This window comes from Exserohilum turcica, assembly GCF_000359705.1.
Source record: "Exserohilum turcica Et28A unplaced genomic scaffold SETTUscaffold_30, whole genome shotgun sequence".
Taxonomy (NCBI): Eukaryota; Fungi; Ascomycota; class Dothideomycetes; order Pleosporales; family Pleosporaceae; genus Exserohilum; species Exserohilum turcicum.
Window position 1 is genome coordinate 36,609 of NW_007360137.1, and position 13,895 is coordinate 50,503.

The following is a 13,895-nucleotide window of genomic DNA, read 5'->3' on the forward strand; positions in this document are numbered from 1 at the left end:
TAAGCTATAGCTTTATAGGCTATACCTTATAAAGAGTAGCTTTATAAAGAGTAGCTTTATAAAGAGTAGCTTTATAAAAAGTAGCTTTATAAGTAAAAGGATTACTTAATAACTTTAGTTCTTACTCAGAATTAGTATAGCCCTCCTAAACTAACTTATTTTTATTAAACTTAGATTTAATTATATAGTAAACTAGCTACTAAGTAGTCTTATTAAATAAAATAGTACTATAAGTATTAAGCAATATAATAAAAAGTAGAATTAATACAGTTTTTAGTATATTTTAATAATTTCTACGTATTATATAGTATAAGTTAAGATAGCTTAAGAGCTACCTAGCTTACTGTAAGGGGCTGCGCTCCGGGGAGCAATCGCGAGGTATACAAGAGGTTGTATTCGATAAGGAGCTATCTACTCTGCTTACGTGGTGTTTATTTACTTATCGGAGAAAGGTTATGCCGGAGTATCTGAGCGCGTTGTCTGAGCGCTGCTCGGTCTGAACGTAGTTCAGATGGTGCGCGCGCAGCTTGGCCCGAGATTCCATCGAGGAGCTATCCAAAGGGCGTTCAGCCCGTTACACTTACTTAGAATATAACACTAGCGCTCTGTTACACGGGGTTTGGCTATACTTCTCTAATCTCGGTCCGGGTTAGGGCGAGTAGACTTAAGCGGTAAGCTGTGCGATTGTTCGTAGTATGCCGTATGGAAAAGAGTTATAGGATTTAACCAAAAGAGTAAACAATTAATTCTATACTAAGATAGAATAACTAGTATCAATCTGTGTAAGAGATGAACTATTCTAAGTTAACCACAACAAGTGTAATAATGGAATCCAACGCATTCTTATACCCATTGCCTTCTGGTCCTGCCATCCCGTCCATCCCAACTTTGTGACTCTTGGCGGGATGGTTGGGATGTCCTGCCATCCCAAGTCCTGCTGCCATCCCTTCCTTGGCGGGATGTCCGGCCTTGGCGGGATGGCACATCACGTGACCCCAAGCCCCGCGATGGCCATCATCTTCTGACGTGGACGTGGTTGGCCTTCAACCTCGTCATCCCGCGTCAAGGAGAGAATCCTTCTCGTTACAAGTAACACGCTCTATACTAGATAAGTATTATTTAGCTACTTAGTAAGTTATAAAAAAAGAGCTAAGTTATTTAATTATAGTACTAACTCTATAGAGTTTAAATGCCGCGCCCTTAATGCAGCCCCTAGCTTCAAGGTGGGTGAGATAGCTATTAGTGGTGGGTTGTTTAACCATTGCCTGTACAGGGACGATTACGATAGAAGATTAGAAACCAGATCGTGAAAATATTATTAAGAGTATGAAGGAGTGAACGACTTCATACCTAAACCCAGTCTTATGAGCATACTCTTACGCTTCTATTGATACCCATCTTGAATACTTATCCAAGCAAAGCCACCATAGTATATCTAATCCTTAAAAAAAACACAAGTCACAAAAAATCCACACATCTACAAGCAGAATACAAGGCTATCCAGCGAAGCGACATGTGTTTCATATTCCAATGTACTAACCTGATTCCCATTTATCCACCAAACTGGTACGTAAAGTTTTTTTTTAACTTCTCAACGTTAAGATTCTGAATACGATGTTTTCTTACCACACCCCTCACAGTCACGTGGACTGGGTATAATTACACTCCATAAAATATTGCAGCATTACAAAACATAATCTGTGACTGTTGCGAACCCGAGGGAAAAGAGACACACGGCGGTCCAGTTAAGCAAACCGCTAGCAGCGACTTAGCCCGTACGATCTTGATGCGCATCGCGGGGAAACAATTAACTACTTGACTCGAACTGCTCGGCATGGCCTGCACGAGTAAGTGTCTCGGCACACTTCTTGCACCGCACTCACGGAGGCATACTCACAAACCCCAAAAGTAAGGATATCCAGCAGCACAATGGATTCGTTATTGCGATCGGCCTCGACGTAGATTTCAGGAACAGATTTCATCGCGAAGGAGATCCCTGTGCATAGCACCCCTGGCCTCTCATCTAAATACCCATTACTCTCACCTACTAACACTGGGTATCTTATAGCATGCCGAGCTAGGATCCTAGAATAGAGTCCAAGGTACCGGTACACGCGGCGTGTAATTACAAAATCGTGCGTGGCAATTCAAGGGAGCGAAATAGCCCAGATGGTAACACCGTTGTTGCCAGCACCGCACGCAGCGCCTTGCCAATTATTCGGCATGTCGCGTCTAACACCGGGATTGTTGTTGCCGGTGCATCCGTGTCTGTGGTTGGGATGCGATCCAAGCTGGCACTGGAGGAGAGTAAGTAGACATCAGATGAAGGGTTTAGATGGGCCACGTACACAGTACTTCCATCGCCAAAGAATATTGTTCCGCTCTGAGTCCGGGGGAGAACTACATGTGAAAGAAGTATCGCAGTAGGTAGGCCATAGTGAAGACGGTGTCACGACGCCAGTGTCAATCGCATATACTCTAGCGTCGTTGAGCTGGAATAACAGAGTAACGGGTATGCATGAGAAAACAGCGGACTTCATGATTATGCCCCAGTAGATGCAAAATAACGACTCGGTTTGATAAACTCGAAATTCTCAGAAATCAAGTCGTGTAACGGGAACATATGTACCTAGCTCTCTATGTACTCTACTATACCTCAGAACACACTCTTTTACCCCCACAAAAGCTCAAGCCCCGTGTGCTCCACGCAAGCGAATCAACAAGAACTAGAAGATCAACTCTTATCAGTTCTACAAACCATAATACAGAGCTTCTACGCATTCTCCCATGTAGTTGAGCCAAGACCGGTTAAAACTATCCGTCTCTGGGTACTACTTACTACCGTAGAGCAGAAGAATACAACCTCTACACCTCTACATTCTCCGCCAGATAGCTACATACGTATTTTACATATCATACACCCAGATGCACACACGTAATCTACGTCAAGTTTACAACAACCCAAGCTATAATAAAATACCATTACGACATATACGCGAAAAGCACGTAACCAGCTCAACTCACGCACCTTGAAAACTAACAAGGTGGAGATTTTTCCACGTCGAGTAATTGCTGCCCGCGCGTAAATCGTAAAAGGCTGCAAAGGAGGGAGGGGGACATGGGTTGCGTACCTACATACACGGGGTCTAAGGAATTGAGGGCCTCTGGAGCCGTCTGACACTCCAGACGGGTATCATGACAAGCAAAGAGGGCCCGATTGCTCCGGGGCTAGCCGCGTCGCAGCTTGCCGTGTCGACTGTATCACACGACGCGGGATCCGGGAGCACTCGATGGCAGTTCTAGTGACAGGCCTCGACCAGATAAGAGTGGGGGGAGGGGGGGGGAATGTGGAGTGTTACGCTGTTCCAGTTCCGTGTCATTACAACAAAGTGCACATCTCAAGATTGCGCCAAGCCAAATATGCTCAAGCTATGTGCGTTGAATATTCAACACCGTCGCCATGCCAATCTCCATGTCGTCCAAACGACTTCCCGCTTGCCGTGCTTATTCCAATCCCGTGCCATGTCCCCCCTTCCGTCAGCGCGCTTCTCCTGATGCTCCCGCCTCCCGAATGATGCGCCCAACCTAAAACGCCGTGCATGAACGTTGTGACAAGCAACCGCAACGCCTCCCTATACAAGGCTCGAGTGACATGTCTGCCTCAGATATGCTTTCGTCGCACATTCTACCCCGCCTGCGGAGTGATCCAGGTAGCTTCCACGCAACCCGCATAAAACTCTCTTTGCCCGTTTTCTGCCTCGACTCCAAATCCCATTGTGCGCAGCTTTGCAGTATCCCAACCGCTGACAAACTCACCCTGACCACCATTTTCTCGGTCAACAGCGTCTCCCAACTTGATATAATCTGCGTGGCGACAGACAGTCTGGGAATACGACCACTGCAGGCAGTTATTGTCGGCAGCGCATTCGGAACCACACGAGCCGGCGTTATGGTGTGCGGGGCGGTCATTGGGCACAGGGGCCGTGGAGAGGTTGTCCCACCATTCGCGGCTTGGGCCTTGTGAGAGGAACGAGTGTGTGTATGAAAGGAACGACGAGTAGGTAAAAGGATGCTGCGCATGTCGTGTTAGTCAAATGGAGTCGCGCGCACATTATTCAAAACCTACATTGTTGTATGGTCGCGTCCTCTCCCACTTCCAGAGATCCTCCATTTGCTGGGGCTTGACTTGATGTAGCGAAAGCATGGGCACGCACCACCTCTCCTTGGTAGTTGTGACGTCCTTGACCTTGTCGCTTGCAAAGGTGGGGTGCATGTTCGCCAGCTTGTGTCCTGTGGCGTTCTGGATCGCATAGGCAAGGACAGCGTCGCCACGCTGCTCTTCCTTGACCCAGCTCTCGTACCGCACGGCAAGGCGGTTCTCACGTGGAATCTCAGTCGAACCAGCCGTCTTGCCGGGAATAAGCTTCTTCACAAGACCCTGCGAGAGGACGATGCCTGCACCGCCATAGGCGAATTGCCGGCCTTCAGAGCCCTTGTGTGGCTCGCCCATGTAATGGGGCTCCGAAGGGTCCAGCTGGCTCAGCAGCCGGAAGAGCGTGTCCCAGAAGAAGTAGACGTCCGACTCCACAAAGACGAACCACTTGGCCGTTGGGTTGGAGATGTAGGCCTTGTCCACCATGGGCAGGTACTTGAAGCGATCAAGCTTGAACGACCTCTGCTGTCCCTTGACCGTCTCGCCTCCCTCGTGTGCCTTCTTCTGGTCGACATAGACCTGGAAGTCGAGATTGTCCTTCTGATAGCTCTTGGGCAGCTCTGCCAGAATATCGATGACCTGCCGGTCGCCTAACCGCTCCTCCCTATCGCCGACTATGATCAGGTTGGTGATGCAGCTCGATACCGTGTTGAGATGTGCCTTGGTTTCGTGTGCGCCGTCGGATGCAACCTTGAGTACAACCTGTACCTCTTCGAGCAGCTTCGTCGGGAAGTTTTTGCAGTAGTCGAGCTCAATGGAATTGGCAGCCTTGGTCTCCAGAGGCGGGAAAAACGACTTGGTCTTGGCCTTACGGGCGGGCCCCTGTGAGCGCGACCCTGTGCGGTGCGACAGCGAGTAGAAGAACAGGAAGAACAGGATGCCTGGAAAGACGAATCTCCATGGCCGTCGCGTCAGACGGCCAGCAATGGCTCTTAGCATACTGTGGTTGTGACGGCCCCAGGCAACGGTGGGCGTCGAGGAGGAAAGAGAGGGGGAAGGGGGGGTGGGGGTTACGACGTAGGACGGGCGCTGGATGGGCGGGCGACGTCGCCGTGACACATTGGACGGCCCTTTGATCTGGGGAGGAGGGAGTGGTGGTGTAGGCGGCGATGGAGTCGCATTGGCCCGCCCGTCGTCGCTCTGCGCGAGTCCAGCCCGGCTCCCTGAATCTGGCTGGCACTCCCAACACGCGGAGGCGCTAGTCTTGGAGCGGTAAGGTCGCCGGTACTAGCGTCTTCCTCATCGGCACTAGCGCCGTCCAATATCAATGCCAGCCGCCTGTACTTTCTCACGCTGGATCTCTCTGCACTCCCCAATACAGCCGGGTTTAGCATCAAGATATCGTATGCAGCAAAGAAGTTGCGTTCTCCATCACAGCAATTTCCCTTGGGCAATAGGCGCTGATAGCCAGTTGAGCTCCTTGTACACCATGAACGAAAAGCGTCAGTGACGATTGCTTTGGGTATGGTTGAGAGACCCATCGTTGATGCATTCATATTTATATAGCTTCCTTGACAGGAGACGTATCCATGTAGTTCCTCTGTCACAGTCCACAACGTACAATTGTCCATATCGGCCTCGGTCACGAGTGCAGCTCAGGAAGTACGTAAGCATACTTATACCCCGCTCTTTCGAACATGAAACTATCCACTCTGAAGCAAGCACTGCAATAAGCAGACAAGTTCAAACACTGCTGAAATAATATTTCTAGTTGCGCTAAGTGTGGCTTACCTACCAGGTTTTTATTACCCCTGCTTTCTCAACTATATCAACTTCTCTACGCCATTAACATGTTTCAACAACTGTGAACATTGTGTAAAGAGAGCTTCTGAAACAGATCTCTACAGTCCGCAGGTCTGCAGTCGGTCACTTATCCATAAATTGCTTCTCTTTCGGTTGATTACTTATTTACATTAGTGATTTAACGCGCCGACGTAGCGGATCTATACTTAATGCCTGGGCCTAATAAAAAAGCTTCAATATACCAAAACTTGATTCTATATACTTGTCTGCTTTTTTTTTATCTCCATCATTCCTTTTCCGGGGCTAACACTTGACCCAATCATGTAGCAGGTCAACCAACCATGACAACACGGCATTCGATATTCTATGCAATGAAAGAGATGGCCACTGGAACTCAAGCTCGCCCCCTTACATACTTTTGACAACTGCGTATGTAAACAAATCTCTCGAACCACACCTACCGCTTACGAGCACACCGCCAATGCAAGACTAATTACAGCACTTCGTTTGGCCATGCACAGGGGGAGATAGAGATAAGAACTTAGGTCGCGCAAAACACTGCGGCTAAACATAGCTCGCACGCGCACGTGTAAAGCTTCTTTAATATAGCAGAGCTAAGTTTTACAGATACCGCAAGTGATAGGGAGAATGCACAGCTGTCAGCCTACAAGATGAATCTTTTGGTACTCATACAACTGGTGTGCGTGGCCAAGACATTCTATATCAGTTAAAGAGCTGCATCGCCGGCATTCTTCCATACGACGTCTCATTTCCATGAATCAACGGAACTATGCGCGGACGTTGTAATTTCTACAGGCCTAGTACATCATGCTATTATGGTGTTCTTTTAATTTTGATGTGATAAATGAGCGCAGTAATTACAGTCACCGTCCAGCCATGCCCTAGAGACATTTATCACCAGACTATAACAGCCACGCGCCACTGTGGTTTTAGTTAGATGAAACATAACAGGGTTCCCACCACTGTGGGTAGTTAAAGGAAATGTACAAGGATCCCATGTTCCCAGATAGGATCTGATTTAGTACACATTGCAATGGGCAAGCGGTGTACTACTCCGAACGATGAGGAGCATGGATTGTGTCACCGATGTGGTAGCATCCTCCGGGACCGTTTCTAGAATCACCTTGGAAGAACTTGCTAGTTTTCGCAGGTATGAAATCCCAAAGAGGCGGTATCAGGAGCTAGTGCTAGTAAGTGTCAATGACGATATTCGAAGTGTACTGCTATGTTTGTCAGCACTCGGCTATTCCTGCCACCCCGCTCCGATGTCATACATCATGACATTGTATCCCCATCTACAAGCATCACAGTACTATTGCATTTTCATACACAAAGTAAACGGACATTCAACAAAACAGTTTAATATTGTGATTTCAAACAGCAATGGCTTACACTGCCGAGTAAGCCCAAGTTTGTAACTGAGTTGTATGTTCTAGTTATTAGTCTAACGAGTACAGTCTTGTAAAACTAGCCCAAAAGCTGGTTCGTGACGGGCCATGCAAGATTGAAAGTACTGCCCGCCGGGTACGCGGGCTTTTCAACGGCATATACGCCTTCGACACTACAAGCGCGCACCATGTGTGGGAACTTGAACTGCGCTACCCACAGTACATGACAGCCTCTCTCCAATCGAGATCCTACAGGCATACTGACTTCCGCAAGATTCTTCGTGCCTATTTCGAGTTTCACAAAAGATGCAAAGCTGTCCCAGGCAGACGCTGTAGATGGCACAGATGGAGCTGCACACCTGGGCACTCTCACCGTGGGCAATCGCATCAGCAACCGCATTCTGCTTTTCCACACTGGCGTGCTCAAGGACCTCGTAAAAGTTGACTTTCGCGCAATAGACCAGTGGTTTGAAGAAGACGTGCCGATCTATGTGCACCCGAAAGATCCCTACAAGCGCATCGACATTTTACCGTCTTCTCGAACCGTAAAGGTCGCTGTTGACGGAGTGACGCTGGCAGAGACCTCAAACCCCCTTTTACTGCTCGAGACGACGCTGAGGACGAGGTACTACTTGCCACCGACAAGTATAAACTGGGAGTATCTTACCCCGAACGACATGGTCACAGGGTGTCCGTATAAAGGACAGGCCGAGTACTACGATGCCACTGTCAATGGAAAGGTGTGGAGGAACGTGGTGTGGTATTATAAGCATCCTACAGCGGAGAGTGCACCGATTGCGGGACATTTGTGCTTTTACAATGAGATTGTGGATATCTGGATTGACGGGGTCAAAGAGGACAAGTAGATAGAGGGACTTGGGTCGGCTTGTCATGAGTAGGCTTGTCATGGGTACTCGGATACAGTTCTCTCCCGAATGTGGCATGTGAATTAGACTCAAACAGCCTTTTGAAACATGCTATGGAGAAGCGGAAGAACACTAATAAGTCCCTGCATATACGGCACATGTATGTAGCTATTTTGGTCAACCAGGCACATGACAGTACCAGAGAATGTCTCTGTACGCCTCATACGATGAGTTTGAACTTGCCCGTCTTCCGCCAGCAGTGTACCATCTACTGAAGGTACAGCCCTTAATACCCGTACATATATCCAGGGTTTCTGCGTAAGCCTGCAGAATGCATGTAGAAAACAATACTCCGGCTGGTGCGTCAGACCCGTGGGTCACCTGAACACCTACACACTTGGCGCTTACTGCAGGGCGGGGATGCACATAGTGCTGACGAGTAATGGACGATGACAAAAATATTGAACCATCTGTCGTGGTTCCAGTTGATCCGATGTATTGGATTTCTTGTCGGAACTCCATGCCGACTTGTGATTAGGGGGTAAGGATTGGGCAAACGCACTCTGGGGTAATACAAGGTTGGCCTGCCATGGAGAAGCACATGCTCGCTGACGGCTTATATGTTTGATGCTGTCATTTCGAAGACTGATTACAGCATACGCAACAGGTCGTTCCGTTGCGTCATCCACTCCCGGCACGGTCAAGAAAAGGCACGTGGGGGCGAAGACCCAAAAAGGACGCAATTAGTTGGCGGCAGATAGCAGATTCGTTGGGACCTAGGTGTAGAGTGGGTGATTGGAACCTGCAGCCGGGTTCGAGAGGAAGCCGTTGCTGGTGTTGTGTGGAGGGTATGACGAAGGTTGTCTGGGGAATGCAGCGGAGGGCGAACCATGGATTGACGATCGGAGTGAGATAGACACGCAAGGCGGCTGGGCGGGGGTTATTGGCAAAAGCATCGCATCTGTTGGCTGTACGGCGCCGAGTCGCCCCCCGGCCTGACTCCAGCACAGCCGCTATTGAGGGATTGATATCGAGATGGTCTTGGCAGGGGGCTAGCCGCATTGGGGGCGTGGCGGAGAAGGACGAAACATGCAGACACGGCCTGGAAGCGCTTTTCGGCTGCGTCGCCTTGGCAGGGGTTGTACGCCAAAATTGCGCTGTCAGCACTCAAGACTGCCCGGAGAGGGGCGCGGTCAGAAGCCTTCACGCGCGCACTTGTACGTCCAGCAGAAAGCGTCCATGTCGAGGCCCATCAGCCAGCGCGGTGCGTTGCTTAGGGGCACAGCTGTGTGTCTTGGCACGGTGTTTTTGTGGCGCCTCCTCCGCTCATTTCCGCCGTTCATGCGCCCGCCTCCCAGCATCACCATCCTACGTACGTGGACGCCATCCCATCGGGAAAACGCTCGATACCCCATGCGCCGTGTTCGCTTGGCTATTCACCTGCAGGTCACACCACCAGCCATTGTCTCTCGTCTGGGCCCGACCCGACTCGTGTGCCCATTGAGTACCACAGCACCGTTGGCTCCGCGGGCGCCTCGCCGTTTCAACACACAGCCCAAGTACATTGCAAAGACAATGGGAACAAATGCTCGCTAGCAGCCTGTAGGCGTCATCATGCCCAGCGTAGCTTCTCCTTGGATTCCAGGGGCATTCGACGCCTCGCTTTCGGCTGGCAGCATGCGTTCGGCTCCGAATAATCGACCCCGCTGCTGTTTCTCCTATAGTTAACCAGCCAACGCCAAGTCGTCGCGCTCGCCTCTTCTCAAAGCCAAGTACGGCTGCTCGTATTCTCATCACCACTAGAGAGGGGCATTGGGCGGTATTTGAGTATCTCCCTGGAGTACTGCAATTTCAGCCTGTCGTTGAACTCAGTCATCGAGGACATCCAATCTGCAAACAACCAGCGCAATGCTCATTGTCTTGCAGGGCTTTCCCACTCAGCCACCTCGTGTCCCAGGAGAATTATCATCCTCCTTTCCCACTGCAGTAAGGCTCCCCGTTGCGGCATCGTCAGCAAGGTATCCCCACCACCTTAATAACGGTGGCGTATCGGATACATGCCACGCATATGCTGTGCCCCACGGCTGCCGAGGAAACGATGTAAGCAGTAAGTATTCCACCTATGTGCCCTAGTCGCGCATCAAACCAGATAGCCAACCAATCTATGCCTGTACGAGCCCACCTGCGCCGACGATCTTCACTCGCTAAAAAAAACAATGACTGAAATAGCTCGTGCCGCTCCTGCGCAAGCTGGCTGCCGAGGAGTGGCTTGCATGCCCAGCTCATTAGTCCCATCCTGCCCGTGTCATGCCCGACGCCGCCGTGCTAGAGCCGGTGATATATCTATAGGAGTCGCTCTGCTCAACATTTCAGGCCTCTACGAGTTGTCGCCTGTCCCTCATCGGCTCTGCTGTCAACCCCGAGGGCGTCGAGACCCATCACCCTTGGAAGTCATAGACTTCTGTACACTCGCTTCTGCACCACACTCTTTCAAATTCCAATTAATATGTATCTCTCCACTTTAATAGGCCTCGCGGCCGGACTCGCATCCCACGCTGTCAACGCCGCTTGCAGTGCACCGCTTAATATTGATGACTTCTCCAAGTACTCCTCCAACCAGAACAGCTTGGGTTCCTGGACGAGCGGTTCGTCGTCTTTGTGTAGTCGTCCGTGAGCATCAGCTAATCAACGCAGATGATAGTTCCATGAGCACCATCTCCGCCAACAATGGCGTGCTCTCTTTCCAGCCCAAGTCAGGATCCTACTTCTACGAGACGTTCACGTGCCAGGCTGCCTCCACCAATGGATACAACTCCATCAGCTTCCAAATGAAGGGCCCTGCCGGTGGCTCTGCCATCTTGGAAATCCAGACCAAGACAAGTTGCTCTGCTACCGCCTACACGTCCAAGTACGTCTCTATTACTGGATTGACTGGAAACACCCAAACCATCAACATTCCTCTTTCTCAATTCTCCGGCGCAAACACCAATGCCATCACTGGCTTCGTCTGGTCTACCTTTTCTTCCACCACTACCACATGGCAAATGAGCAAGGTTGCTTTTGGATGCGGCTCCTCTTCTGGAAGCCCAACTTCGGCCCCGACTACCAAGCCAACAACCAGCTCTACGTCGACCACCGCCCCTCCCGCTTCCACTGGTACCTGCTCCCCCTTGGTCATCGATGACTGGATCTCCCAGTCTCGTCTCACCTTCTTGTTCTACAACGCCATGGGCTCGCCCACCTCGGACGACGGAACCATGACTTCCATCACCGTTGGAAAGCCCGCTACCAACCGTGTCGAGTTTGTTCCCAAGGCCGACTCCTACTTTTACAGCCAGTTTCCTTGTGTCGATGCGAAGACCAAGGGATACAACGGCATCTCCCTCCGCATCAAGGCTCCTCGTGGCGCTACCCTCAACGTCCAGCTCGACTCCTCTGATACCTGCGACCCAACCAAGGCCAAGTCGACGTACGCCTCCTCGAACGACCTTGGCTGGACTTTTGACGGCACCGAGAAGCTTTACACGATTCCTTTCAGCAAGTTTTCGGGATTGAACACGGCCAAGCTCACCACGATCCTTTTCTCTGGCTTCTCCGGTACCACTTCCTTTGGTCCCATGGCCTTTTACTGCGGAAACTCGGGAGAGTACGTTCCGCCGCCTCCCGCTTCTGACCCTGGTGCCAGTGCCACCGTGCCCGCACCTGCCAACCCTTCTGCCACCAACCTCGTGATCGACAAGTTCGCCAACGCTAACAGCAACGCTCTGGGCAACTGGCACGGCGGTGACGAGGGCATGACTCTCAAGTACGCGAGCAACAAGCTCACCATCACCTCGCCTGATGCTGACTATGCCTTTTACACCCAGGTGTCCAGCGGATGCTCCGACTTTACCAAGTACAAGGGCTCTTACCTCCACATTGCGTACTCTGGTACCACTGATTTCACAGTCGCCTTCCAGCAGCACAACAGCAAGTGTGACACCAGCATTGCTCCTTACCCTGAGACATGGGACTCTGCCGAGGCTGGACGCTATGCCAAGAACGGCCACATCTACATTCCCATCAACCACTTCAAGATTGACCTCACCCGTGTTATTGGCTTTGCGCTCAAGGGTTTCCACACCAAGGACTCGGTCACTCTCTCCGTCATTGAGATTGTTTCCTCCGTTCCATCCGGTGTCACGATCCCCAAGAAGGACGAGACGGGTAACCTCATCTTTGCCTGCAAGCGCCCCAACTCCTTCGCCTTTGCCATTGACGACGGCCAGCCCAGCCTCGCTCAAGAAGTCCTCAAGATTATCCGCGAGGAAAACGTCAAGGTCACCTTCTTCACTGTTGGCGCTCCCCTTCTCGACGCCTCGACTAACTTGACCAACGTCTACAAGGAGATGATGGCCGCCGGCCACCAGCTTGCTCTGCACTCCTTCACGCACCCCAAGATGGAGGGTCTTCCCGACTACACATCCATCGACTGGGAGTACAACGAAGACGTCAAGGCCATGAAGTCGCAATTCAACGGCTACACCTCCAAGTACTTCCGGCCTCCCTTTGGCAACGAAGGCGCCCGCATGCGCTCGCGCCTGACAAAGGCCGTCGGCAACGACGCCAACATTGTCAACTGGAGCGTCGACGTCGAGGACTGGCTCTGGGCCGAAACCAACACCCCCGAGCAGCAAAAAGTCGCTTTCCAGCGCGACGTCGACAAGGGCGGTAACCTCGTCGTCTTGCACTACCTCTACCCCAGCACCGTCAGCTACCTCCGCGAATTCATCCAGATCGCTAAGAAGACTGGAAAGCAGCTTATGCGTGTCGACCAGTGCATGATGGATCCTAATGCGCCTCCGTTGTAAATTCTAGCCTTCTTTCCTGCTCATCATCTGCTTTTTTGTATACTCAGTGTAGATGTTTTCAAGTTGTGAAAGATGGTGGCACGCGAGAGATACCATGTGTTGTTGTTGTTGTTGTTGTTGTTGTTGTTGTTGTTGTTGATGTTTGTTTGTTAATGTGCGTACATACAAAAAAATCTTTCCTTGTAGATATTGCATGTAGTAGTAGGTATGAATGTGCGATTGATAATGAGTCGCGAAAGTTGAATGTTAATCTTTTTTTTTGGGTTAAAAAATTATCCGTGTGTTATCTTTGATGGTGATTATGATTGTACCAGTTCTTTTTTTTCGTTCTCTGTTAGAGCTCGGATGCGTTGAGTGGTAGTTCTTTTCTTTTTTTTTCTTTCCTGTTCTGCTATTCACGTACATGGTGCGTTTTGCATTGTATCTCGTTACTAGACTGCTACTTCCACAGCTCTACGGTCCCCCAAGGCCAACTGCACCATGATACGCACCGTATCTTGCCCTGCCAGTAAGTAAGCGTGTCGCAGACCCGGCTATCCCCAAAATGGCATCGTTCCAACCAACCACTATCTCTGTTCTCAGTTGTCAGTATCGCTATATTAAGCGTAGATCCAGAAGAGAGCTGCGCTAGAGCTAAATAGGCGCTTTTTTATCGGCATAGAAGACTTTGCCCACCTCGTTGCTATTGGCTGGGTTAAACACGCTGCGCATCACGGTGTAGACCCGGGGATATCGGGAGTGTAGCTCCCCTGCTAAACCGAGCAAGATATAGTTGCTGGATTAGTAGAGCTTCTATAGATGGCATAAGGGAATT

The 13,895-nt window shown here is 50.4% G+C and overlaps 4 protein-coding genes across 4 annotated transcripts; 2 read left to right on the plus strand and 2 right to left on the minus strand.

Moving 5' to 3' along the window:
• Window positions 1-2,147: 2,147 nt before the first annotated feature.
• Window positions 2,148-2,540, minus strand: SETTUDRAFT_40282 (uncharacterized protein; the record flags this gene model as incomplete). Its single annotated transcript, XM_008029696.1, has 2 exons — window positions 2,148-2,297; window positions 2,349-2,540. 2 exons carry the CDS (start codon window positions 2,538-2,540, stop codon window positions 2,148-2,150), a joined length of 342 nt encoding a protein of 113 aa, XP_008027887.1.
• An 838-nt stretch (window positions 2,541-3,378) lies between these two features.
• Window positions 3,379-5,205, minus strand: SETTUDRAFT_47960 (glycosyltransferase family 31 protein). The gene is made up of 2 exons (XM_008029698.1): window positions 4,127-5,205; window positions 3,379-4,072 (listed from the first exon to the last, which is right to left on the minus strand). The coding sequence occupies exons 1-2, from the start codon at window positions 5,150-5,152 to the stop codon at window positions 3,686-3,688; spliced, it is 1,413 nt and encodes a 470-aa protein (XP_008027889.1). The 5' UTR covers window positions 5,153-5,205; the 3' UTR covers window positions 3,379-3,685.
• A 2,155-nt stretch (window positions 5,206-7,360) lies between these two features.
• Window positions 7,361-8,231, plus strand: SETTUDRAFT_161919 (uncharacterized protein; the record flags this gene model as incomplete). The annotated part of the gene is made up of 3 exons (XM_008029703.1): window positions 7,361-7,377; window positions 7,435-7,584; window positions 7,640-8,231. The coding sequence occupies 3 exons, from the start codon at window positions 7,361-7,363 to the stop codon at window positions 8,229-8,231; spliced, it is 759 nt and encodes a 252-aa protein (XP_008027894.1).
• Window positions 8,232-10,626: 2,395 nt separating this feature from the next.
• On the plus strand, window positions 10,627-13,321 carry SETTUDRAFT_169754 (carbohydrate esterase family 4 protein). The gene is made up of 2 exons (XM_008029704.1): window positions 10,627-10,876; window positions 10,926-13,321. The coding sequence occupies exons 1-2, from the start codon at window positions 10,738-10,740 to the stop codon at window positions 13,079-13,081; spliced, it is 2,295 nt and encodes a 764-aa protein (XP_008027895.1). The 5' UTR covers window positions 10,627-10,737; the 3' UTR covers window positions 13,082-13,321.
• The last annotated feature ends 574 nt before the right edge of the window (window positions 13,322-13,895 follow it).